The 26,795-nt window shown below is 45.9% G+C and overlaps 2 protein-coding genes across 2 annotated transcripts; both read right to left on the bottom strand.

The window, feature by feature from the left end:
- Window positions 1-688: 688 nt before the first annotated feature.
- Window positions 689-3,110, bottom strand: LOC140582271 (uncharacterized). Its single transcript, XM_072706553.1, has 2 exons — window positions 3,007-3,110; window positions 689-2,883 (listed from the first exon to the last, which is right to left on the bottom strand). Exons 1-2 carry the CDS (start codon window positions 3,101-3,103, stop codon window positions 1,814-1,816), a joined length of 1,167 nt encoding a protein of 388 aa, XP_072562654.1. The 5' UTR covers window positions 3,104-3,110; the 3' UTR covers window positions 689-1,813.
- LOC111857292 (arf-GAP with Rho-GAP domain, ANK repeat and PH domain-containing protein 1-like) lies at window positions 689-25,442 on the bottom strand. Its single transcript, XM_023837981.2, has 29 exons — window positions 25,161-25,442; window positions 24,766-24,840; window positions 22,445-22,573; window positions 21,664-21,733; window positions 21,207-21,327; window positions 20,931-21,115; window positions 20,269-20,375; window positions 18,401-18,600; window positions 16,921-17,006; window positions 16,641-16,823; window positions 16,342-16,516; window positions 16,123-16,254; window positions 15,609-15,741; window positions 15,423-15,525; window positions 14,988-15,180; window positions 10,412-10,457; window positions 9,947-10,110; window positions 7,576-7,788; window positions 7,360-7,465; window positions 6,909-7,056; window positions 6,617-6,691; window positions 6,412-6,492; window positions 5,560-5,677; window positions 5,292-5,396; window positions 4,842-4,972; window positions 4,217-4,299; window positions 3,573-3,614; window positions 3,390-3,453; window positions 689-3,295 (listed from the first exon to the last, which is right to left on the bottom strand). Exons 2-29 carry the CDS (start codon window positions 24,819-24,821, stop codon window positions 3,260-3,262), a joined length of 3,285 nt encoding a protein of 1,094 aa, XP_023693749.2. The 5' UTR covers window positions 24,822-24,840; window positions 25,161-25,442; the 3' UTR covers window positions 689-3,259.
- Between the last annotated feature and the right edge of the window lie 1,353 nt (window positions 25,443-26,795).

The raw sequence follows: 26,795 nt of genomic DNA on the forward strand, positions 1-26,795 counted from the left end.
ATGTGACAGCATGCCGGACAGGGCAGATCAAGCCTTTCTTTCTAAAGCCATAGATCAGGGATACTAAATTATTTTCCCCAGGTTCAAAATTTCATTAGCCACCCAAAGCCAAAGTCCATGGGGGAGGGGTACCAACGAGTAGATTTCATCAGTTGGGGGGTGTTGGTAGATTTCGGCAATTGGGGGAGGGGATTCTCCTCGGTACAATTTTTGGGGGTGTGGATGATCTCGTGGTGCAGATTATATTGTTAATTGGTGCAGATGTGGACTGGAGTCCGCCGTTTGAGGACTCCTGCCATAGACTAACACAGCTCGTTTAGAGGCAAATTCAAACATTCCCAAGCCAGCTGGGAGACCGGAGGTCTACGTTTCCTGGATCAGTCTGGCAACTATCGTCCAACACAGATCCCAATGAATTGTAGCAAAAAGATACTGAGTGCCCTGCTCAGCATTGGGCTACTAGGACCTACCCCTGGAGCCAGACGTTGGGCGGGTCGGCACCTGGCAAGCACCCCTTGATGGCCTGACCGGGCTCGCGGAGTCCTGTGGGCTCACCACGACCTGCCCAGATCAGGGGCCATATACCGTAAACTTCCTGTCTTAAGTATTACGCTAACATTGGAAGACTATAAGATGGAATTTTTCCCAATTTGGTATTACAGAAGCAAATTCTAACTAACTTTAGGAATCAGAATCAGAGTTAACTTTATTGGCCAGGTACAACTGCAATAACTAGGAATTTGTTTTGGTGGTATTGATGCATTCACAGACAACATATAAGAACAAAGAACATAAATTAAGCAAAACAGATAAGTAGAAATAAAATAATAGAATAATGGAATAAAATAGTGCAAGCAGTGCAATATGATTACAGTATAAGGACAATAAATGCTTTCTGTAACTCATTATACATTCCACATTGAGCAAAGCCATACATGATTCTGGATTCTGTGATTCATTTTTTTGTGGAAATCAGAAATAAGTGATTTAATATTAACACCTGACAGTCTTCTCTGCAGCTCAAGGAAAGGATGGGAAGGGTCCTTATCGCTGGTGGAGTCAGGGGGTTACAGTGGGGGGCAACTGCTGATGGTTTGATATGCCATGAGCAAGAAAATGTGATGAAGTGTCGTAATGAATGCCCTTCTATTGGAGAAAATGTGATGCAGTGCCCTGAAAGGTAGTCTAGATAGTTCCTATAAGTACCTTTCCAATAGATGAAGGTGCTATTATGAAGTTTTTTCTAATGCCACCCTACATGATTAAGTGTCCCAAAGGGTGCCCTTTCCAGTAGAGAAAATGGGATGCAGTGCTGTAGAGGGTACGTGAAATTGGCAGGAAAGCGCCCAAAGAGGTGCCCTCTCCAGTGGGTAAAATGTGATACAGTGGGGTACTGGGTGTCCATCCATATGGGACTTTTTGGGGGAGTTGCCCTTATGGATGCAAATCCAGTGGGGAAAAATGTGATGTAAAACCTTATAAGGTGCCCTCTGGGTGCCATTCTAGTGGAAAAATGTCATGAAGTGCAGTGAGCAAGCATGATGAAGTGACAATGCGATGGAGAGAAAAATCTCTCTGATGGGTGCCCAACCAGTGAAGAAAATGGGATGCAGTTCCCTGTGATGAGATGCAGTATCCTGTACATGCAAGGAGAGCAGATGGAACAATGTACCCTCTAGGTGTACCTATACCTAAGAAAATGTGATACCTAGGTTAGTTAACAAAATATTAGTTGAATAACGTTAATCAAGGATGAAATTTGTTACATACATAGTGTACCATTCTACTGGGGGGGGGGGGGGGGGTGTACATGTCAGGCGGGATTCCCATGTGGTATGGATGAGGACGTCTGCCCCAAGCGGGATTCCAATACAGTATGGATGAGGACGTCTGCCCCAAGCGGGATTCCAATACAGTATGGATGAGGACGTCTGCCCCAGGCGGGATTCCAATACAGTATGGATGAGGACGTCTGCCCCAGGCGGGATTCCAATACAGTATGGATGAGGACGTCTGCCCCAGGCGGGATTCCAATACAGTATGGATGAGGACGTCTGCCCCAGGCGGGATTCCAATACAGTATGGATGAGGACGTCTGCCCCAGGCGGGATTCCAATACAGTATGGATGAGGGTGTCTGCCCCAGGCGGGATTCCAATACAGTATGGATGAGGACGTCTGCCCCAGGCGGGATTCCAATACAGTATGGATGAGGACGTCTGCCCCAGGCGGGTTTCCAATACAGTATGGATGAGGACGTCTGCCCCAGGCGGGATTCCAATACAGTATGGATGAGGACGTCTGCCCCAGGCGGGATTCCAATACAGTATGGATGAGGACGTCTGCCCCAGGTGGGATTCCAATACAGTATGGATGAGGACGTCTGCCCCAGGTGGGATTCCAATACAGTATGGATGAGGGCGTCTGCCCCAGGTGGGATTCCAATACAGTATGGATGAGGGCGTCTGCCCCAGGTGGGATTCCAATACAGTATGGATGAGGGCGTCTGCCCCAGGTGGGATTCCAATACAGTATGGATGAGGGCGTCTGCCCCAGGTGGGATTCCAATACAGTATGGATGAGGGCGTCTGCCCCAGGTGGGATTCCAATACAGTATGGATGAGGGCGTCTGCCCCAGGTGGGATTCCAATACAGTATGGATGAGGACGTCTGCCCCAGGTGGGATTCCAATACAGTATGGATGAGGGCGTCTGCCCCAGGTGGGATTCCAATACAGTATGGATGAGGACGTCTGCCCCAGGTGGGATTCCAATACAGTATGGATGAGGGAGTCTGCCCCAGGTGGGATTCCAATACAGTATGGATGAGGGAGTCTGCCCCAGGCGGGATTCCAATACAGTATGGATGAGGGCGTCTGCCCCAGGTGAGATTCCAATACAGTATGGATGAGGGAGTCTGCCCCAGGCAGGATTCCAATACAGTATGGATGAGGGAGTCTGCCCCAGGTGGGATTCCAATACAGTATGGATGAGGGCATCTGCCCCAGCTGGGATTGCCATATAGCATGGATTTGGCTGCCGGGTCCAGGTGAGAGCTTGATTTGAAGCTGCGCTGTCCCTTCCAGTCCTATAGTTCACCATCATACTGAAGCATCACACCCTGCTTACGCCCAAGGAGGCTTTATTATTTTACACTTTTCACAGTCGTGAAATATTCTTCATATTATGATCATGTTAATGTCCCAGGACCCCCTCCCCTGCCCATCAACATCTACCATGATCACAAGGCTTGGTAGAAGCTTATTGTGTGTTTGCCGGCCAAACGTCACCGTCATACTGAAAGCAGAGACAGGAGAATGACAGAGGTTAATGGGACTTCCCTGTGTGCAGAATGAGTCAAGGTAACCTGTTTAAATGGCCAGGCTCTCACCTGGATGCTCAGAAAGATGGCCATCCACTCCCTCATCTCTGTCTCCGAATCACAGCACAGGTACCTAAAACCAGATCAGCCACATATGAGTCATGACGGCTTCTGTCACGACACTTTTATCCCTTTCTGTGGTTCTGTGAGCATCCTGCAGCACAATCTGCAGCAGCCTTGACACAGACTCACCACTGGCGCTTCTCCTGTTTGCTGACCACCGTGAGGCCCCACCTGAGAAGACACAACTACTGTCAGGGGCGAAGATATAGTGGCGAAGGGAGGTTGGAGGGTTCAGGCATCACGGTATGAAGAATAAGCTGCGCAGGGCTCTGTCTATCGCTCAATTTGTGATTTCCATACCAATTAATAGGAAAAGCACAAAAAAGCCTGCTAATATTAGGAGATACTTAAATCCACACCCCATGAATCTGTATTTTAAGCAGAAGACAACATACTCAAAACCATGAAGCAGAATGTAGAGGTAGTTAATGAGAGACAGCACAAGTCCTCATTAAAATAAATGGATTTAGGAGTATTAATGCTACGATTAATTTGTCTAATCTTGTTAAGATCTTATTGGGTCAGTTGCAGTCTTTCGTTTTGGCTGTATTTTTTGCTTAATGGGATAAATGAGGGTAGTTCATGATACATGTTATAAGGGAAAGGCTTGGATCGCTCTTTCTCTCCTGTTAAATCCATTTAGGGGGTTAGTGTGAAAATATTTTTTTAAATAAATCAAGATGCCTCCCACTGCAAGGTGGATTCTTTCACATTGCAGATCCACCCAAATTATCACTCAGTCCGTCATCCACACTGAATTTGAGGTTCTTCACCTTGTTGGGGGATTCAGTTTCTTTTTGATGCCTTGGTACAGACTCAGTGATTTTACTGGCAGCTCCCACTCAGGTCGGGTGCTCTGTGAAGGAGAAGAAACAGAGATCATCCTTGAAAATGCAGCCCTGAGAACTTGCCCTGAGGAATATGCTATCAGGAACATGAGCAGCAGAAGGTATCCTAAGGAACATGCCCTGCGGAGTATACTATCAGGAACGTGACCAGCAGAAGGTATCCTGAGGAACATGCCCTGAGGAGTACACTATCAGGAATGTGACCAGGAGAAGCTATCCTGAGGAACATGCCCTGAGGAGCATGCTATCAGGAATGTGACCAGCAGAAGGTATCCTGAGGAACATGTCCTGAGGAGTACACTATCAGGAATGTGACCAGGAGAAGCTATCCTGAGGAACATGCCCTGAGGAGCATGCTATCAGGAATGTGACCAGCAGAAGGTATCCTGAGGAACATGCCCTGAGGAGTGCGCTATCAGGAACGTAACCAGCAGAAGGTATCTTGAGGAATTTTCCCTGAAGATTGCTTGTCAGCCCATGGAGAAGCACAAGGCTGGTAAGGACAGACAGCATAACACCCCACCCACATGGCCTCTCCTACCTAATTTACCTGTGCTTCCTTGTAGATCCTGATTGTGGTACCACTGAGGGTGACGTAGCGGTCTTGGAAGCCCTTAGGTATAATATTTCGGTCCTCCCTGACCTTCATAGCCTTATACTTTGAGATGTTGGTTTTGCTGGCTGCAGAAGAACCAAAAACAGAAGCACTTTTATCCCTTTCTGTGGGTCTACAGGACTTATTCTGATTACATTCTCTATCACTCTGGGGTTTGGCAAGGGCATGTAGCACCTTTCTAACTTACAACTACACATTACAGTTGTAGTGCCAGCATCCCAGGAAACAGAATCAGACCCAGGGTAAGTTCTTCACAATCTCTTACGCATGTAGAGCTTGTCCAGATGAACTCTGTACGGTCGGACAGGCTGAACATTTCAAAGCACAAATGGAGCTGCTTGTTCCAATGTTGAATGTGTGTGTGGCCAGGCAAAGGTCACATACCCAGGTATGTGAGTATGGTCTCCATGGCATCATCCTTCTTAATCACCAGAGTGCTGCCTGAGTTCAAGAGGGGAAACACCTTCTCCAGGTGATGCAGTGAACGTTCTGTGGGTGGGGCCAAAGGTGTTAATTAGCATACAGGTACACTTGGGACCTGCCCACAGCATGCAACCAGAATGATAAGTACGCTTATGTTTCACTGTGGTTACATTGCATTAATTCACTGTTTGTCTCTCTGCAGCTCTCCCTGGCATCCCTGTTCTCACACCTGTGTCCTCAGTCTTGTTCACTTCAAAGCTGTTCCAGTAGTCCCGTTCCTGTGGGGTAATCCTCTGCTTCTCCAGCATCTCTGAGGTCATGGCGGCGGCGCTGAGGGTGGCACACACCTGGCAAGGTAGAAAGAAAGCTGATAGTGGCCTGTGATTGGCTGCTATCTTCCCCAGGCAGCCCCATTCACAAATCATTCAGTTAAAGCCAAGAGGACGGCGAAAGAAGAAATCTGTGGGTAACCTACATGGGGAAGGTGTCAGCTGAGCAGAATTGTAAAGCACTGTGACGGTACATAAACTCGTAAGGCACAACTACAGAGCATTGACTCGTAAGGCACAACTACAGAGCATTGACTCGTAAGGCACAGCTACAGAGCATTGACTCATAAGGCACAACTACAGAGCATCAATTCATAAGGCACAACCACGGAGTATAGACTCTTATGGCACAGCTATGTTTGTGAACATGATATGCACATGATCCACGGATCTTATACAACTGCCTTCTTTCCGGAGGTAAGTGAATATTTTTCAGTTTTGTTGCTATCTGAAAAATCTTTCGCAATATTTGTTTGTGAAGATGGCTGATTACTTGACCTGTTGATTTCCATGGTTTTTTCTAAATGTACCTGAACCTACCATCTTTCCCAAAGTGCATCTACAATGTCTACATTACCCTGGCTTTTCATTCAGTGGAATCACACCTGACACTCCAGGTAAATGAATTGACAGGAGTGCAACAGCCAAAGACAGAACATACGCCATCTCAGAACATAACCTTTGGTGAGACACAGAGCTTCTGAAACATGCACCATGGCTTGGAGCACACGGGCGAAGCGACACCATGTCACCTTGATGTGCAGCTCTCTTATCTGGCCTGCCTCTTCCAGGAACACCGTGAAGATCATCTCAGATCCTGGGTCTGGCTTCCTCTGGTCCAGGCAAATAGTACAGACACACAATGGTGTGTTACATTAATAAAACCATCCAGTGAATTTAGTAAATAAGCATTAGCTGGTGTTCTCTGTTAACAGATAGAGCAGCTCCGTTACTGACCTCCATGGGTCTATTATTAGTCTTGATGATGAAGTCCACTTCATCCACCTGTTTTTGCAGTTGTTCTTCACTGACCTGTGAGAAAAAAACACAGATTTATACAACTGTAGTAATCCTCCCAAGCTGTGGGGGCAGTATGTTTTTTTTCAGCCACAAATGACACTTTTATCAAAGTACCTTTTGCCTTGTTATGGCACTTGGCATATGTCTGCCCAGTGATGGCCCAGAATTATATTATATTCACGTTATAAATGCTCTGCCCTCTGCCTGACACTGCTTGTCCCTCACTCACGTTAAAGACAGCCACATAGTGCTGGATGAGCTCTTCTATGACTCGGCTGCCGGTGCTGTTGGTGCCGTCAGTCTGGAACAGAGTGGGGCCAAATACAATGGCCAGGTTGTGTTGGTTCATCTGGTTTGTGGTTGAAGAATGCTGAATGCTTTGGAACAAGTGAAAATCAACAGAGACTTGTTTAAAACTGTTACGTCTAAGTTTTAATGAAAAGGAAATTTATTCAGCATGGACAATAGAAGAATACAGTCCTTTTATACAGATTTCTGGAATTAAATTCAAACCATCCTTCAGACAAGAAAACCTATGTACTCCTTGTTCAGGTAAGAACTACCAATGCTGTCTTTATACCCAGAGTCTATTGGCTTCTCACAGGACAGAGACAGTCCACTGAGAGGGCAACAGTGTCTGGAAAAATGGATATAATAGATAGAGAGTGGTAGGTCCTCACCAGTACAGGTGGCTGATCAAGGTTCGAAGGGTGGCCTTATTGACTGGCGGTAGAGCGTTCAGGAGAGTCTGGTACTGTGCAATCCTCTGACTTTGCTCTTTTATTTCTGTCACAGAGTAACAGTCGGGTTAGACTACTGGGCATAGAATGGGGGGACATTCGCCCAGGTTTTTTTTTTTAAATCTTCTAAAAGTCCCATCAGACACATGAAGACACCTATAGTGTGTAGCCAGGCAGGGGCCCCCTGGCTGGTGAAGATGCCCTCCTTGACGTTCCTGAAGAACCTCTTGAGGACTCCAGCCACGTTGTCCACCTGGTGCTCGCCCTCCTTCAGGTGCGTGTTGCGGGCATCTTGCAGGAAGCTCTCAAGAATGGCGGATATCTTGGAGCTCACGCCGCACTTCCTGTAGATCCCCTGCGATGTCAGCCCTGATTCACACGCAAATGCACACAAGCACAAGGACGCATTTAAATGTAACACTACGCATGTGTTTGATGGATGCTGTCCTGAAATCTTTCCATAGCTTAGAGTTACATTTTATCATTTTAATTGTTAACATTTTAATTATTACCATATCAGCCCGATGTTATCAGTTATGTTTTTTTCTTGTGTCGGAGAGTTTCACTCTGTGAGTGTGTGGGGCAGAGCAGGCAGCTCTCAAACACTGCAGCGTGTGTGAGAGTTGCGTTACTCTGCCCCGATCACAGACAGCGCCGTCCACGGAGACACAGAGCTGCTAAGAACAATGCATGGCGGAGAAAACTGTTTGTTCGAAAGCGTGGTTACCATTCACTTGAGCTGATGCTGACAATGGTCGTTCTGTGCAACTTTTTTGCATTTGAGACCGGAGATTCGAACAATTTGTCAGACGTCTAGATAAAAAGTGCACAACTTTGCGCAGTTTCCTCATTAAACATGTCTATCCTTTATACGGGCTTATACGTCGACAACATCACAATCACTAGGGGCTTATGTTGTCCTTGCATACAAGGCTGTGCAATACGACAAAGTTATTTTATTTTATTTTGCGAGATCGCTAGATTCTGATTGTGAATTTGGCTTGTGAGCTATCTGTCTGCTAACAACATAAACAACATGTTAGTGAAAGGTTTTGGGCCTTGTACACTACTCATCATACCATGATGCACTTTAGTGTTTTTTTTCTTTCAAAATGTATTACAGTGTAATTGTTTTAATGTGCATGGAATACTGGAATTGTAGAATGAATTGAAGATGAAGGCACTATAATAAAAATTCTAACCTTGCATTTATTCTTCTGTTTTAGTAATTGCTGTCTGATGGCTGAACAAAAATCTAATCCTGTATGGCAGCATTTCACCAATCCAACACCACGAAAAGCCAGGTGTGATATCTGCTGCAGGCTGGTGAGCTTGAGAGCTGAAGAAGGAGTTTGCTGCTAAAGAGATTCTGATGCTGCTATTTTTATTGTTTATAAGTTTAAGTTGTTTACAAGTTGCATTGTGTTTTTGTTATTTAAGTTTATATTTAATTTTACACAAGTCAGTGTTCAATAAATGCTAAGTTGAGAAATTTTGTGTATCGTTTGTTATTATTAATGTCATATTTTATCATGCAAATAGAGGGGAAAACATCCAATTTTTCGGCCAAAAAATATCACCAGCATATATCGGCCATCGGCTGACCCTGACTCCTAAATATCGGCATCGGCATCAGCTATTGAAAAACCCATATCGGTTGACCTCTAGTGTGTATATGCATTTAACACAAATACAAAAGTACAAATACAGAGAAAAAATTCGGGGCAGGGGGTGCAATTTTAAATCTCTCAGATGCGGAACAGCGCATACCATTTGACTGGAGATGTAATCTCTTCATAGAGAATGACTTTGAGGAAGATGTAAATGTTGCAGTAAAGACATCAGAGAAGCGCACGACGGACCGCCTCATTCACATATAGCTAAAGAAATATCTAAATGAAAAATAACAATATTAACCCATAAATAAATGATTTATCTTTACGAAAGTATTATCATAATATGTTAAGACGTGAAAATGTGAATTCGTCTGTCATTCTGAGAAGAGCCGCAGCCACGTGGTCAAAGAGCCGCAGGTTGCCGACCCCTGTGCTAGGCCATACTTCACCATGCTGGGTCTTACTAAGCTATGCTGGGACAGGCTAGGCCATACTTCACTATGCTGGGCCATGCTAAGCTATGCTGGGCCATGCTAGACCATACTTCACCATGCTGGGTCTTGCTAAGCTATGCTGGGACATGCTAGGCCATACTTCACTATGCTGGGCCATGCTAGGCCATACTTCACTATGCTGGGCCATGCTAAGCTATGCTGGGCCATGCTAGGCCATACTTCACCATGCTGGGCCATGCTAAGCTATGCTAGGACATGTTAGGCCATACTTCACCATGCTGGGTCTTGCTAAGCTATGCTGGGACATGCTAGGCCATACTTCACTATGCTGGGCCATGCTAAGCTATGCTAGGACATGTTAGGCCATACTTCACCATGCTGGGTCTTGCTAAGCTATGCTGGGACATGCTAGGCCATACTTCACTATGCTGGGCCATGCTGGGCCTTGCTCCTCACCAAACTGCATGATGAAGTTGATGCAGCGTTCCACGATGACAGGAATGTTGCCACTGGTGAGCTGCTGCTCCGTGAGGGAGTCCCCGGCTCGGCATGCAGCCTGCTGGATGTCCGTTATCCAGCCCTGGATGTCCAGCTTCCTCTCACTCTCTAGAGACAGCATCCTGCCAAACATTCCCAAGGACAGACCCGACAATCTAGTGATTCTTGGAAAATTCCTGTTTTCTTCCATTAAATGAAATACCCAAGGCTGAGTGATCCACATTTATCTTATTTATAGTTTAGCTAGGAGTCTGAAATTACGCATTGCATTGAAGTAAGTGTGGATTCTGAAGTTCCCCTAGTGAAAAACAAAGTGGTTTGTGTGTGATACTGTGTCTGTCTGTCTATCTGTGTACATTATTATGTGTCAGTGTGCCACTGCATGTCAGTGTGTGTCAGTGTCTGTCTGCATCTGTATCTTACCTGCCTCTATCCACCAACAACAGTCTATTCTGGTCCTGCTGAACAGCTGATTGACAGGAGATACAAGATTAATAATGAAACAAAGATACAGAAGCACAGACACGCACTGACACACACAGACATGCACTGACAAACAGACAGGCACTGACACACACAGACATGCACTGACAAACAGACACACACTGACACACAGATAGGCACTGACACACACGGACACGCACTGACACACTAACATGCACTGACAAACAGACACGCACTGACATACAGGCACTGACACACAGACACACACTGACACACAGACAGGCACTGACACACACAGACATGCACTGACACACACTGACACATACAAACATGCACTGACACACAGACATGCACTGAGGCACACTGATAATGGCTTATTTTGTCATAAGGATTTGATTTCAAAATACCGCGATATGCCTTATTACTGTAATACTGCCCAAGCCTTGACTAATAACCTTAAAACTGTTCATAGAAGTTTACCTGTTTCACTACACAGGCACATCAGGGTCTGGCCAGAGGGTGCAGTCTCAGCCCTGCAGGACTGTTTCAAGCTACCTACGGTCAGCACACTGACCATGGAGGAGTATGTCATCGGCTACATCAGTAAGCATAGAAGATCTAACTGCTGCAAAACTGTCATCAATCGTGCAAACCAAAAACTTTGGATGACACCAAAGGTGCACGCGCTGCTGAGGGCTCGCGATGCTGCCTTCAAGTCAGGAGACAAAAGCAGCCCTCAGGACAGTGAGGGCAAACCTGTCCTGAGGCATCAGAGAAGCAAAGAGCAGGTTTGGGTGCAGGATTCACAGGCACTTCAGTGACACAAGGTGTATGTGGCAGGCCATCAAGACCATCACTGGTTACAAGACCCCGCCGCAGCCATATGACATGACTCCACCCCTGATGTGTTTTACACACAGTTTGATGCAACAAACAACACGTCTGCGACAAACACCATCCCCCCACCTGATGACCAGGTGCTGTGTCTGTCCACGGCTCACGTCAAGCGAACCCTGTGGGAGAACTCATGCAAAGCTGCAGGACCAGACAACAGTCCTGGCCGGGTGCTCAGGGAGTGAGGGGACCAGCTAGCAGATGTCATTCCCTGGTGCTTCAAGGCCACCACCATCATTCCTGTGCCTATGAAGATCACCATCTCCTGTCTCAGCGGCTACCGCCGAATAGCGCCTGTCATCATGAAGTGCTATGAGAAGCTGGTCATAAAGCACAAGAAAACTGGACGCTCTGCCTGACACGACCAACTTCAGTTTGCCTACCGCCCAAACCGCTCCATGGAGGATGCCATATTATACTCCCTGCACCTGGCCTTCACCCTCCTGGACAAAAAGGACTCATGTTAAAACGCTGTTCATGGGTTTCAGTTCAGTGTTCAACTCCACCATCCCACAGCAGCTAATTGGGAAGTTATGACTGCTGGGTTTCAACACCTCCTTATGCAACTGGGTCCTGGACTTTCTGACCGAGAGACCCCAGTCAGTATGCATCAGCCACATGACCTCCAGGACTATCAAGCTAAGCACTGGTACTCCACAGGGCTGTGTGCTCAGCCCACGTCTCTTTAACCTGCTGACTGCTGCTGTTAGTGTTGCTGTTACTGTTAGTCATGCTGTAACGCACAATATAGTTCTAACAGCATCATCAAGTTCGCTGATGATACCACGGTGATGGGCCACATTAGCAATGGTGATGAGGCAGCTTACTGGAAAGAAGTGGAGCAAGTAGTGGACTGTTTCTGAACATGGACAAGATGAAAGAAAAGATTGTTGACTTCAGGAAGGCCCGTGCTGTCCACACCCCACTGTACATCAAGGGCTCAGAGGTGGAGACCATTAGGAGCACCAAATTTCTTGGTGTTCACCTGATGGATGATCTCAGCTGGACCCTCAACACCACCTCACTGGCCTAGAAAGCCACAGCAGCCACTGCATTTCTTAAGCCGGATGAAGAAGGCGAGTCTCCCACCCCCCATCCTCACCACATTCTACAGGGGAACCACTGAGAGTGTCCTGACCAGCTCTATCGCTACCTGGTTTGCGAGCTGCAACATTCCTGACCGCAAGTCCCTGCAGATGATAGTAAATACAGCAGAAAAAGCCATCGGGACCTCTGTCCCCTCCATCCAGGACATCTTTCACAAGCAATGCATCCCCCAGGCCTCCAGCATTGTGAAAGACCCCTTCCATCCACTCCATGGACTGTTCCCATCTGGAAGAAGGTACCACAGCTCAGCCAGCCCTTGTAACAGTTTCCCCCCACAAGCGGTAAGACTCCTGAACACCCTGCAGTTCCTCACCAAGTGAGCAACATCAACTCTTTAACTTAATTTAAGGCTTAATTTAATTGAACTCAATTTAACTTTAACAACCAGCCACTTTAAATTTCTTATACTGGCATGTTTGTTATCTGCTGCTACATTACCTGCTGCTCTACTACACTTATACCACACTATATTATGTACAGGTAGCTTATATACCATGTCTATTTATGCTGCATAGTTGACATACTGTAATCATATACAGAAAGGTGATGTTCAGTATTATTATCTACAGGCAGTTTACACGCATAATTCTTTTCATGTTACATATTTTACATACCACATTTATATTCCGCTGCTGCAATCCTGCTGCTAGATTATGTGCAGATAGTCTATTCATGTATATTCTATGTATCTGCCTTCCCACAGTGTCTGTGTCAGCTCACTGATGCAGGTATATAAGATACTAACAGGTATGAATGCTGTTGAAGCGAATAGTTACTTCAATATTAGTTCAAATAGCGGGAGAACATTTTAAACTGGATTTGAGAAAGCACTTCTTTACACAGTGTGTAGTTAGAGTATGGAATAGTCTCCCTGTTAGTGTAGTGCAAGCTAAAACCCTGGGTTCTCTTAAATCAGAGCTAGATATAATTCTAACAGCTTTAAGCTATTAGTTAAGTTCTCCCCAAACGATCTTAATGGGCCAAATGGCCTCCTCTCATTTGTAAATTTCAAGCTTTTATTCAATTAAGACTTTGATCTAAGATCAGGCCTTCCTTACTCGGTTGGACCCCTTATTAGTCACTTTTAAATAGTTATTGAAAACTTACTTTTTCATGCTGGCTTTTGAACAGTAGTTAAAGTGAGACCTTTCCTTCCTTTAATTTCATTGTTGTCTAATTTAACATTGGCTCTTTTATGTATGCGTGCGCCTATAGTGCATGCATTTTAATTTACATTTTATGACAGTTACCATGTTCTGTTTCACACATTTTATGATTGTACAGCACTATGTACTTGTGTATGGTTGGCACGTCAACTTGACGGCTTGACTCGACTGCTTGAATTTGTGTTTGTTGCAATACATCTGCCCTCTCCTGGTCTGATGGAATGTCACTGCTGTATGCAGCACTGGCCGTGGCTAAATGTAAAACGAGCACATTCTCAAAAGCTCACGTGGAAAACTGAAATATGAATTGACCTTGAGGCACACTGACAGACAGTGATGGACACTGCCGGACACTGACACACACACTGCCGGACACTGAGGCACACTGACACACACTGACATATTGACACACACTGAGGTACACTGACACACACTGATGGAGACTGAGGCACACTGACACACACTGATGGAGACTGAGGCACACTGACACACACTGACAGAGACTGAGGCACACTGACACACATTGACAGACTGAGGTACACACTTACGGACACTGAGGCACACTGACGGACACTGAGGCACACTGACGGACACTGAGGCACACTGACGGACACTGAGGCATACTGACACACATTGACAGACTGAGGTACACACTGACGGACACTGAGGCACACTGACGGACACTGACGGACACTGAGGCACACTGACGGACACTGAGGCATACTGACACACATTGACAGACTGAGGTACACACTTACGGACACTGAGGCACACTGACGGACACTGAGGCACACTGACAGACACTGAGGCACACTGACGGACACTGAGGCACACTGACGGACACTGAGGCACACTGACAGACACTGAGGCACACTGACGGACACTGAGGCACACTGACACACATTGACAGACTGAGGTACACACTTACGGACACTGAGGCACACTGACGGACACTGAGGCACACTGACAGACACTGAGGCACACTGACGGACACTGAGGCACACTGACGGACACTGAGGCACACTAACAGACACTGAGGCACACTGACAGACACTGAGGCACACTGACGGACACTGAAGCACACTGACGGACACTGAGGCACACTGACACACATTGACAGACACTGAGGCACACTGACTGACACTGAGGCACACTGACGGACACTGAGGCACACTAACGGACACTGAGGCACACTGACAGACACTGAGGCACACTGACGGACACTGAAGCACACTGACGGACACTGAGGCACACTGACACACATTGACAGACACTGAGGCACACTGACTGACACTGAGGCACACTGACGGACACTGAGGCACACTAACGGACACTGAGGCACACTGACAGACACTGAGGCACACTGACGGACACTGAAACACACTCACAGAGCTCCTGAAGCCTGCACAGCTCGATCTTCTCCTTTGAGCCATCTGCCAGCCGCCCGTAAAGCTTGGTGCCCGCTAGAGAAAACCAGCCCAGCCTGCAGATCTCCTGCATCAGCCCAGCACGGTACCTGAGTCGGCCAACACGCCGGAAGGCCGTTTCTGCCAGGTCCTGTGCGCTGGTCGGGAGGAACGCCTGGGGCACAGTGAGTGCTGGTTACGCATACTTTTAATGTAAAATTCAGCATGGTTATCCGGCTTCATTGGCTTAGAAGTTTTCATTGCTTAATTTCCATAGTCTGTTGTCCAAGAAGTTATTTCCGAGGACACGGAATTGCTGCCATTACCATGCTAGGACATGCAAACCCCAGCTCACCCCCCAAACAGGGGTAACACTACAGAGCCACAAGTCTGATGCTGTTACAGTGCTGTGGTTACCTTGGTGATTGACCTGATCCATTCCCGTACTGTGTCTGGCTCATCGTCTCCGAAAAGGTACAGACGGTCCGATTCTGTGCAGATCTCAAAAGTGTGCTCATAGCTGAAAGGAAAGCAGTCTTAAAACCCCCACCAACGGGAGCAGAGATTTTACAGGGGGACACAAGGGAGGGAAGCGACAGGTACCCATGTTTCCCCGGGGCATCGACGGACAGGCACTGGACCCCCACCATGCTCAGCTGCCTGCTGGGGGCGGAGCTTCTGTGGCTTCCATAGCTCAGGTTGCCATTTTTCAGGATGCACCAGCGGGGTTTGAACTCTGCAGTGGGAAGCACACACATGCACACACACAGCGCACATATTCATATCTTTATGTGGACTCTCCACTCATTTCCATGAGCATAACCCTAATCTCAAGAATGACAACCGTATCCCCTTCCCAGCCCCAACCTTAACCCTAAGTAACCAAACAAAATACGAGACTTTTGGCATTTTTAGTTTTTTGATAGTATTCACAGTAAAAATGGTCCCCACAATGTCTAAATAATATGATTTTATCACATTGTGGGGGACATTTGATCCCCACAATGTAATATAAACCTAATACACACACATACACACACAGACACACACACAGAGCCAGCGGACATCAGCCTGACCTCACACATGCCGCTTTTCAAGGTGACAGAGGTTGGCTCACCTTCTCTGGGTTTCTGCTCAGTGATTGGCCGTGTGGTCGAGCCCGTCTTGTACAGGTTCCCGCAGTACATGAGCAAGGCTGGGGATTCCTCCAGCCCATCCATGGAGTATTCCACCTCCAAGCGGGGCACCTCTGTGAAAAGCACAGCTACACTGAGGCTCTGAGATTTCTTCAGCACGTCAGTCTGGCGGTACAGTGGGGTCTGATGGGACGACCCACCTGTGTTTTGATTGTGGCTCAGAAGCTCCACCTGTAGGTGCTGGTTGCAACTTCTGGCCAAAGACATGGGAGAGGGGAAGTCTGAGTGACCCGTGTCACAGTTCACGTCAGCCCCACAGAAGAGCAGCGACAGGGTCTCCAAGATGTCATCCGTCTGCACGTTGGAGCACAAAGCCTGCAGGGCGGGACAGGGGAGTTCATGGAGGTGAGGGAGGAGGGAGCTACAGTGAAGGTGACATGGAGAAGGGCTCAGAGAGAAACAGAGGAGGATTCTGCGGTGGGTGACACAAAAAACTTACGCTATTGAGAGTCTCCTGCTGGCCAAAGAGCTTGTGGTAGCAGCGGTATTTCCCCTGGCGGTACTTGGCAAAGATAAAGGACTTGCGGTCCTCTTCCCTGGTGAAGGGGCTCAGTGCTTCACTAGGGGGCACATTTGCAGCCCAGAATGAGTTTGCTCGGCCATTTCCCAGCGATAGGAACACCTGCAGGACAGGCAGAGAGTCTCCTCAGCCCTCCACATCCAAGCTGCACGCAGTGGAGGGGTGATTCGGGGGGAAGTGCTGTCTGGACCATACCTACCTGGACGAGATCATCCGTCCACACGCTCTGGTCCAGCCTGAGACTCCGTACCTTGGAGACACAGGGACCGAGGCGCCTGTGCTGCCCTGGGAAGGAGACACATCAGGATTGGGACAAAACAGTCAACTCCAATAGTGCACAACACACAGTCAGCTCCAATAGTGCACAATACACAGTCAGCTCCAAAAGTGCACAATACACAGTCAGGTCCAATAGTGCACAACACACAGTCAGCTCCAATAGTGCACAATACACAGTCAGCTCCAATAGTGCACAATACACAGTCAGCTCCAATCAGGGACGGATTATGGACCGGGCCAGCAGGGCCGCTGCCCAGGGGCCCTTGGGGTGCAGGGGGCCCGTGGGTGCTGGTGGTGGTGGCGGGGGGGGGTGGGGGTCGGTGCTGCTGGTGGTGGTGGCGGGGGGGGGTGCTGCTGCTGGTGGTGGCGGGGGGGATGGGGGTGCTGCTGGTGGGGGGGGGGGGGTGCTGCTGGTGGTGGTGGTGGTGGGGGGGGGGGTGCTGCTGGTGGTGGTGGCGGGGGGGAGGGGGGGTGCTGCTGGTGGTGGTGGTGGGGGGGGGGGTGCTGCTGGTGGTGGTGGTGGGGGGGGGGGGGTGCTGCTGGTGGTGGTGGCGGGGGGGAGGGGGGGTGCTGCTGGTGGTGGTGGTGGTGGTGGGGGGTGGGGGGGGGGGGGGGCCCTCGCGGACGTTTTGCCCAGGGGCCCACACAACCCATAATCCGTCCCTGGCTCCAATAGTGCACAATACACAGTCAGCTCCAATAGTGCACAACACACAGTCAGCTCCAATAGTGCACAACACACAGTCAGCTCCAATAGTGCACAACACACAGTCAGCTCCAATAGTGCACAACACACAGTCAGCTCCAATAGTGCACATCAATGGTCAGCTCCAAATAACAGTCAGCCCTGAACAATGGTCAGCTCCGAATAATGGTCAGTCCTGAATAACAGTCAGCCCTCAATAACAATCAGCTCCGAATAATGGTCAGCTCCAAATAACGGTCAGCCCTGAACAACGGTCAGCTCTGAATAATGGTCATCTCTAAATAATATAGTAGGTGCACCTCTGAGTAAGATGAATCTAGGTAATACAATATATTTAAACATATACTTTGCATATATTTTGGGTCCTTTTCAATTACTGAAATGACATAATTAAGGTCTTCTATATGGTGTGCCAGGTCAAGTCAGGCCACAAGGCATCTGAGCCAGGTGGGGAGGGGAGGGCTGTGTGTTTGGCTGGGGGAGGGGCAGTGGTTTTGGTGTGGAGAGGGGCTCTTTGTTTTGTAGGGGAAACAGCTGTGTGTATGGTATGGGGAGGGGCTGAGTGGCTGGTTGGGGGAGGGGCTATGTGTGTAGCTGGGGGAGGGGCAGTTGTGTTTGGGTAGAGGAGGGGCTGTGTGTTTGGGTAGGGGAGGGGCTGTGTGTTTGACCGAGGGAGGGGCTCACAGCTGCTAACCTGCACAGTAGCTGCAGATAATGACACTGAGGTTGATGGACACCCATTCAGGCCATGCTGCCCCGCAGTCGGCACAGAAACGATTGGACTCCTGGGCCCAGACTTTATTGACCAGAGTGTTAGTGGACAGAGCAGAGCAAATGGCGAACTCTATAGTTTTCATCCAGGTGACCTTCAACGGCACTGACTCTGCCACAAAGCTGTGGGGTGTGTGGGGGGGGGGAAGGTACATAGTTATGAACAGAGGGTTATATGCAAACAGGATTATACATATGTATACACACACACAGCGTTACAGGCACAGAATTAAATTACATGCTCACAGGCAGAATCGGAAAGTTCAGGTCCAGAAGGTTCAAACCCAGACCAACCCACTAGTCCAGTATAAAGTGTCACAGTCACAGAGTACTCAACTGGTTGGCTGAAACAAAACATCGGTGTAGATTTGTACTTTCTGGACCTGAACTTTCCACCTCTGCACACAGGATTATACAGTGGAACCCCCATATCTGCAGTTTCAGTATGAAAAAAAAGTGGTAACACTTTACTTGAGGGGGTACAAATAATATAGTATTATGCTCTTACTTTTGTATTAACTACAAACTCAGTCTTAGTTACATACTGATCTCATGTTCATTCATCAGTAATGAATCATAACGCAATTAGAAAATTTGTTACTAAATTTGTTAATGCGGTGAACTACTGAAAGAACAAGTAATGAATAACTTAAGTGAAATACTGATCTCAGGTTTGTTCATCATCATTGAACTGTTATGCATCTTTTATCTTAAGTAGCAACTATATTTGTTCATGATTTGTACTTCAGCAGTAACTGAGTTACTACTAAGTATTTGTGCCCCCGGAAGTAAAGTATTATCAAAAAAGTTTAGTTCCAGAAAAGGTTCCTAAGTTTCAAACTACACACCAAACAAATGCAGGCTGTAAGCCGATGAATACCCACAATAAGCTAATATATTATAAAACATTTTTTTCTCATTACAGCTTATGTCCAGGTACATCATGCAAAATTTTTCATTGTAAAATGTGTAATAGTAGACTACGTGGTAACACTTTAGGCCATGTTTTTAGTATTTTATAAACACATTCATAATGCATTAGAATGCATCCATAAAGTATTATAAACATGGCTATAAATGTTTACAAAAAGGCATAACACATCATAACCATGAGTATTATGCATAATGACTGCCTTACAAAGTTTTATCTGTAATGCGTGACTTTATAATGCAATACAAAGCATTCTGAAAGCTTTTACCAACTGTTATAATGCATTATAAAGGTATCTACAGTGCAATATAGATGAGAGCTTCATAAAGCATTCATAATGCATAATACACATGGATATAATGTGTTATGCCTTTTGATAAATATGTATAGCCATGTTTATAATGCTTTATGAATGCATTATTATTTGTTATGGATGTGTTTATAAATTACTAAAAACATGGCCATAATTAAAGTGTTAACGACTATATATTTTTTTATTTTCCTTTCGTCCTTTGTGGGGTATAAAAAGCATGATTTTCTTTGCCTTGACACATGATATTTCAAAAAATTTACATGTCATCCCTTGATACGTGGTATTTTTTCATTGCTACATCGTCTTTTGTGAATTATGCTGAAACATCAGATTCCTTTTCATTCAAATTAAACTTTATTATCACATATATGGGGTCTGCAGATGATTTGCTATTATTCACGGTTTCGGCTATCAGCGGTAGGTTTTGAAGTGTATCACTCGTGGATGGGGGGGGAGGGGCACTGTCCACACAGGATTATAAACACATAATCATACACCCACACACACCCACGCACCAAAAACTGCTGTATTTATGGAGACACCCTACCTGAACACCCTATAAGGGGTCACAAGGTCAAACGCCCTTTTGTCAGCATCCTTCACGCACCCCAGCTTCATTTGTATGGACGTGATGCCGATTCCCAGCTTGTACTCCTGGAAATGAAGAGGCACACACAGACACACACAGCCAATACATTTACAATTACACACTTAGCAGGCGCTTTTGTTCAAAGTGACGTACAAGCGAGGCAAGCAGCATATTAACGTACCAGAATGCACAGCGCACAGGAACACTCACATTCTTACATGTAAACAGACCCAGAGTCACAGAGTCGGAGACACGTGCAGCCAATACATTAACATACTGGAATGCATGGCACACAGAAACATTCACATTCGTATATGTAAACAGACACACAGTCACAGACACACACAGCCAATCCATTAAGATCCAAGAATGCACAGTGAGCAGGAACATTAACATTCTTATATATAAACGGAACCACTGTCACAGTGCCCCACAATCACAGACACAGAGTCACAGATACACTTACACAGCTAACCCACGCACAGCTAAATTAACATACCAGAAGGCACAGCATGCAGGAACATTCACATTCTTACATGGGAACAGTCCCAGAGTCAGTCACAGAGTCCCAGAATCACAGAGTCAGAGATAGAATCCCCCCCCCCCCCCCCTGCGCTCACATCCACGTTTCTGTACAGGATGAGCTTGTCTTCATTGACAGTGACATATAGTTTGCTGTGGACTCCACGCAGCTCTAGGTTGCCATGCATAAGCGCAGGACTGGAGGGTTCAGGGGTCATTCCTGCACTGCTGTAACGTTTCTGGACCATGTTCTGCAGCAGGGACAACCATTCATTCCTGTCCGCTGGAGGAGACACAAAGCGACATGCAGAGCACTTTAACTTCTGCTTCTCCTCCAGATATAGGCTCTGATCTGCCTGACGCATCAAACTCACATTCACTCTGTGCTCGGAACACGAAGGTCCTGCTCTTTGTGGCCACCTCAAACTTCTGTGGACCAGCAGGGACGATGCTGACCATGGAGCTGATGGAGATCATTCGCTTGGAGTAAACATCCTACATCAGAGAGGGGCTGTTACTGTGAGCATCTCTGCGTCCAATGCATGCATAGACCTGTGCTGTCACTGTGAGCGTCTGCGTGTCCGGTGTGTGCATGAACCTGTGCTGTCACTGTGAGCATCTGCGTGGACCTGTACTGTCACTGTGAGTGTTTGTGTGGACCTGTGCTATCACTGATAGTGTCTGTGTGGATCTGTACTGTCACTGTGAGTGTCTGTGTGGACCTGTGCCATCACTTTGAGGGTCTGCGTGTCCGGTGTGTGCAAGAACCTGTGCTGTCACTGTGAGTGTCTGTGTGGACCGGCATGTCCTGCGTTTGTGTGGCATTTGTACCTTCTCATTCTGGAAGTATCTCAGGTATTCAGCATCCAGCTGTACCCAACGTTTCTGGAAAGGCAGGCCCCTGATAGCCAAGCAACAAAGCACATCACAACATGAAAAGACAACAAACACCACCACATGACATCACAAACACCACCACATGACATCACAAACACCACCACATGACATCACAACACAACAAATCACATAACAGAATACTTCATTAATCCCTGTGGGGAAAATTCACTTTTCCCCTACCCCATCTTGCCCTCCATGAGATGCATATACAGGTGAGATCAAGCTTGGGGTGTCACAACGCAAGGTCAGACAGCGTGCAGCACCCATGGAGCTGGGGGTTAAGGTCCTTGCTCAAGGGCCCACGGACATGTGACCTTCCAATTACAGGCATAGTGGCTTATCCCAATGAGAGCCTCTGATCTGTGATTGGAAAGTCACTAGTTCAAGATGCAGCAGAATAATCAAATGTCCATGGAACCTTGAGCAAGGCCCTTAACCCCCCCAGCTCCGTGGGCATCACTGCAGGTGTATGCCCTTTGCTGCCTAGCCTGCGCTCACCTACATAAGTGTCTGTGTGTCAGGGAGATCAAGATGAAGTAGGGAAAAAACAGGATCCCCCACAGGGATCGATAAATGTCTGTGTCATCATCATCATTTATTTGCAGCTTTATTTAAAGCCCAGTGTAGCATAACATCAACACACTTCCACATACACCACCAAGGAAGAAGACATCTAAGAAAAGGCCGGCAGTGGAGACACCCTGGACAAACACACCCCTGGGGAGGAGTCTTCTCCAGAAATCCGGATTTGACTGGCAGTGTGGCCTCGGAGGCAAAACCTTCTGCTAGCACATCTGGGCTCTCGCTGTCCAAATAGATGCTGTCTTCTCTTTCAGACGTCCACCTAGAGGAAGAAATAGAGGACACATACTCAAATGTTCGGAGACATAAACGCACAATTACACCTTCCAGTGATCAGTCACCATGTGAATATACACAATACAGTCAGACGTAAAGACGTACACAACAAATGTGCCAGTGTTAAATTAACACTGCATGGTGTCTATATGGGTCCACATCATTCAGTGTTACCTGTAACACTTTACATTGTGCAGTGAGTGTTGTTTTTACAGTGTTAATATTTATTAACTCTTATAGTGTTCAATTTACAACCTAGAGTGTTGTCAAAGAGTCTCCACCTCCACATATCTGCCTCATTTTAATATGCGCACAAGACGTCATGAGGATCAGAAGAGCCATCCCAGATTTACCCACCATCATGAGAAAGACTCTGACCAAACAGGACCTTACAGCTTTTTCTTGTTTTATATTAAAGCTTTGCTGGCTCGATTCAGACTGATGTTGAAGATTGGAGAGCTGTGGTCTTATAGCATATTGCTATTAGGTCAGGGAAAAAACTCTGGGAGATGTACAGCACATGTCTCCAGATTGGTATAGATTTTAATGGTGTGGGACTATATTTGACTGCCAGTCTTACCCTTGGATGATTAACATATGTGGAAAGGTGTTATGACAGTTGCGATACCCTTTTCTGTGCAGCTCCTGGTACCACCCACTCCCCTGTAGACCAATGGTGCTGTATGTATATTTGCATAGCATGACACAGTACTGTTTTTGACTTAATAGTTTTATTTTTTTTAAAGCCACCGTGATTGTGATGAATAAGGCATGAGAACAAAATGGTTTAACTAGAGTAGGCATTGGCTGGGAGGAAAATGCTATGGAAAGCCAATCATTTTGTTTCTTTTCTAAGCCTAGGGTTTCTAGGAAGATCATATGTACTTTTGCAATTGAGATTTCTTTGGGGATGCACATATATAAGAACAACTACACTGCTGAGACTAATTAGCAAACACCAAACCAGAAAAACAAATAATGAAATGTGGTAAAGACTAATATCGGTTCCATACCATTCTTGATTGTGTGGGTTTCTAAAAACTAAGCTTAATGAAAATCTTAATATTAAATGACAAAGTGATTTGATTTGTTCTTCTATCGCAAGTTGTGGTCTAAAAGCAATAAGGCCACCACCCATTATATCTGCTTTAGCGGAAATACACTCCTTCAGTCATTAAGATAGCTCTTACCTTTTTTCAGCCCTGCTAAATAATTATGTTATGCAGTCTAACACAATCTAGCTTCATAATCTCTGTTTGGTGACTGGTGCCATACATTTCACATACTTTTATACCACAGGCAGTTTTCAGCTGAGCTTGACTGGTTCTTTCTTATCCTGATTGAAGAAACCTTATTATCTTATTCATGCTTAAATAAATACATTTCAATGTTCTTCAATTTACATAAGCACAGATCTTTGGTTATTAAGAGCTGAACTAAAAACTTGCATAAAAAGAGAAAAGGCTATGTTAGTCTGAGTCTTTCTTATTATGGTGGGTTAGTAAAACACAGCAGCTGAATGCCCAAATGAGTTCAAATGAGAGTACATTAAAATAGGGCAGATATGGGCCACCCATTTGGGCTTGCAATTTGGGAAGAGGTGGAGACACATTGTCCTAACACTCTAGGTTGTAAATTGAGCACTTTAAGAGTTAATAAACATTAACACTGTAAAAACAACACTTACTGTACACTGTAAAGTGTTAAAGGTAACACTAAATTATGTGGACACATATAGACACCATGCAGTGTTAATTTAACACTGGCACATTTGCTCTATATCCTCAGAAAAACTTCAATCTCATTTGTCTGCTTTAACATTTATCGATGAGGTCCCACGATGGAGAATAACCTGTTTTTCGGCATCACTCAATTGCTTACAGGAAAAGGGTGTAGCTCTTTACAAGCAAAGTAACAGGTTTTGCAGAGATGTAAACATCAAGATTTCATCACCACCAAGAGGGAAGGAAACACGCACAGTGGCATTTGTTTTCAGTCTATGACGTTCTTTTTTGTTTCTTTTTAATGATTCCTATTCATATAAAAAGAACTTCAAAATAACACCAAACCAGATAATATCATTATCTCATGCTTGTGAGGAGTTACTGTCACTCTCACACAATCCTCAATCCCATTTCTAAGGGTGCTGCTGGAGACATTATCTTAGCGCACACTCACTGGGCTTTCCGGCTGATCACCTCCGGTGACTGTCCATCTCCACTAAGGCTGCTCATCCTGGGCTAAGAAAGCAAACTGTCCCATTGGACGAAACATCTGTCAGTCACACAGTTTGAAACCATCTCGGCATGAGTAAACAAGTTACTTGAAAACACAGATCCCCTCTGCCTGACACAGGTCTATACAGAGACCCAGGTAAGGCTGATCCTTTAGGAAATGAGCATAATCAGCCCCCAGGCAGCCGAGCATGAAGGGCCATGTTCTGGTAGTTGGCGAAACCTACACCCAACCCTATCCCACAGCCGCAGAGCCCCAAACCACCATCTCACAACAGCATTTTAGTCCCTATCCTGCAATTTAAAGTGACTCACTGGTGGTTCAGAAGTGTCGCTTACCTGACGTACACGCCTGAGTAGGGGGTATGTAGCCAGCAGTTCTGTCCTCCTCTTTGAGTGTGTATGTATGTGAGTGATCTCTATAACAGCGTCATATGAAGTGAACCTCTTCCCTCTCAAAATTTTCCTGCAAATGTGTGCTGGAAAATCAGCTCATTCTGGACGGGAAACTCCACATTCCTAAGCATACATGGCAGAAAGCCAGTAAACCTTCTCACAGCTACAGGGCATTTCTTAAACCTTTTGCGTCAGTTGGCTTGCCTAATCTTTCTGCTGCATACTGCCAGCTTCAATATCAAACAGCTCCAGAGTTACAGCTCAGCTCCATGCATACGTTGTTAAATACGTTAAATATTACCTGCTCTGATTGTAGGTCATTTTGGACAAAAACAAGGGGGACTGACACCAGTACAAGGCCCCCAGGCAGGCTGCCCCAAGAGAAGCTAGAGAACATGAAAAATAATTTGCAGTCAATAATCCACTAATCATCAAGTAGAGAGGACATACTGATCTGGCACCAGGGGGGGTCACACTGGCAGAGTGATCAGTCAGATATAAAAAAATTTACCGTTCCATTTTTCCCAAGGTGATGGCCCTTCCCCCTTTAACAAAAGTGATAAATTAATCCTATGTAAATGTGTTCCCTGTTGTACTGGGAAATCCTGAGGTATGCTTTAATTAATGATGTACAGTGATTCCCTGCCTATCGCGGAAGTTACGTTCCAGACCCATCAGCGATAGGTAAAAATCCGCGATATAGAAAGACCATATAAATAAACATTTTTTTTATATTGTTTAAGGTTTAAAATACCCCTCCCACATGATTTAAACATATGTAAACTTATTAAAACACAATTTGTAAACACATATAATATGTGGATGTCGGGATAAGGGTATGAGTAACCTAATAGTAATAATAATAATAATAGCCTATGTAACGCATATATATAATATATACATATTATTATTATGTTGTTATGCTATTATTATTATTTATTATGTTATGCATTACATATATGTAATTCATATATATACATTCATTACATATTATGTTACTATATATATACTGTATATATATATATACATACAAACACACACACACACACACACACATCGCAGAGAACTATGATGCGTCGAGGGAAAATCCGCGATATAGCGGGGGATCACTGTAATTACAAACAGTATTTTGTCTCAAACTGGCTGTTTGTATGTTATATTCCCTAGCCTTAATTGTAATTTGGGTCAAAGGGTAGGCAAAAGAAGGGGAATATGGTTTATGGGAAGGGCCGTTAAATTCAAGTGTGTCCGCGTGTAGCGCAGGAACCCAAATGCTAGTGGTGGGCGGACCGATACAAGTATGGATAATATCGATAATAATGTTGGAATTGATATTGATCAATACCAGTTTAATAAGATTGATACTTCAGTTTCCATTTCTCTCCTGAATGCACTGCGGCTGTCTGTGTTAGGGTCACTGTTGCCAACTCACAATTCCAACCCTCCTCCTTTAACCGGCCTTGAGACTGGCAAATGTGACCCCAAAGACACATGTCACTACCGAAAATGTTACACCTACCGAAAATGTAACTCCCGCTACTACGCATGCGCACGCTTGCCACTTCTGGAAGGAGGCGT

This window comes from Paramormyrops kingsleyae, chromosome 24 (assembly GCF_048594095.1).
Source record: "Paramormyrops kingsleyae isolate MSU_618 chromosome 24, PKINGS_0.4, whole genome shotgun sequence".
Classification (NCBI taxonomy): Eukaryota; Metazoa; Chordata; class Actinopteri; order Osteoglossiformes; family Mormyridae; genus Paramormyrops; species Paramormyrops kingsleyae.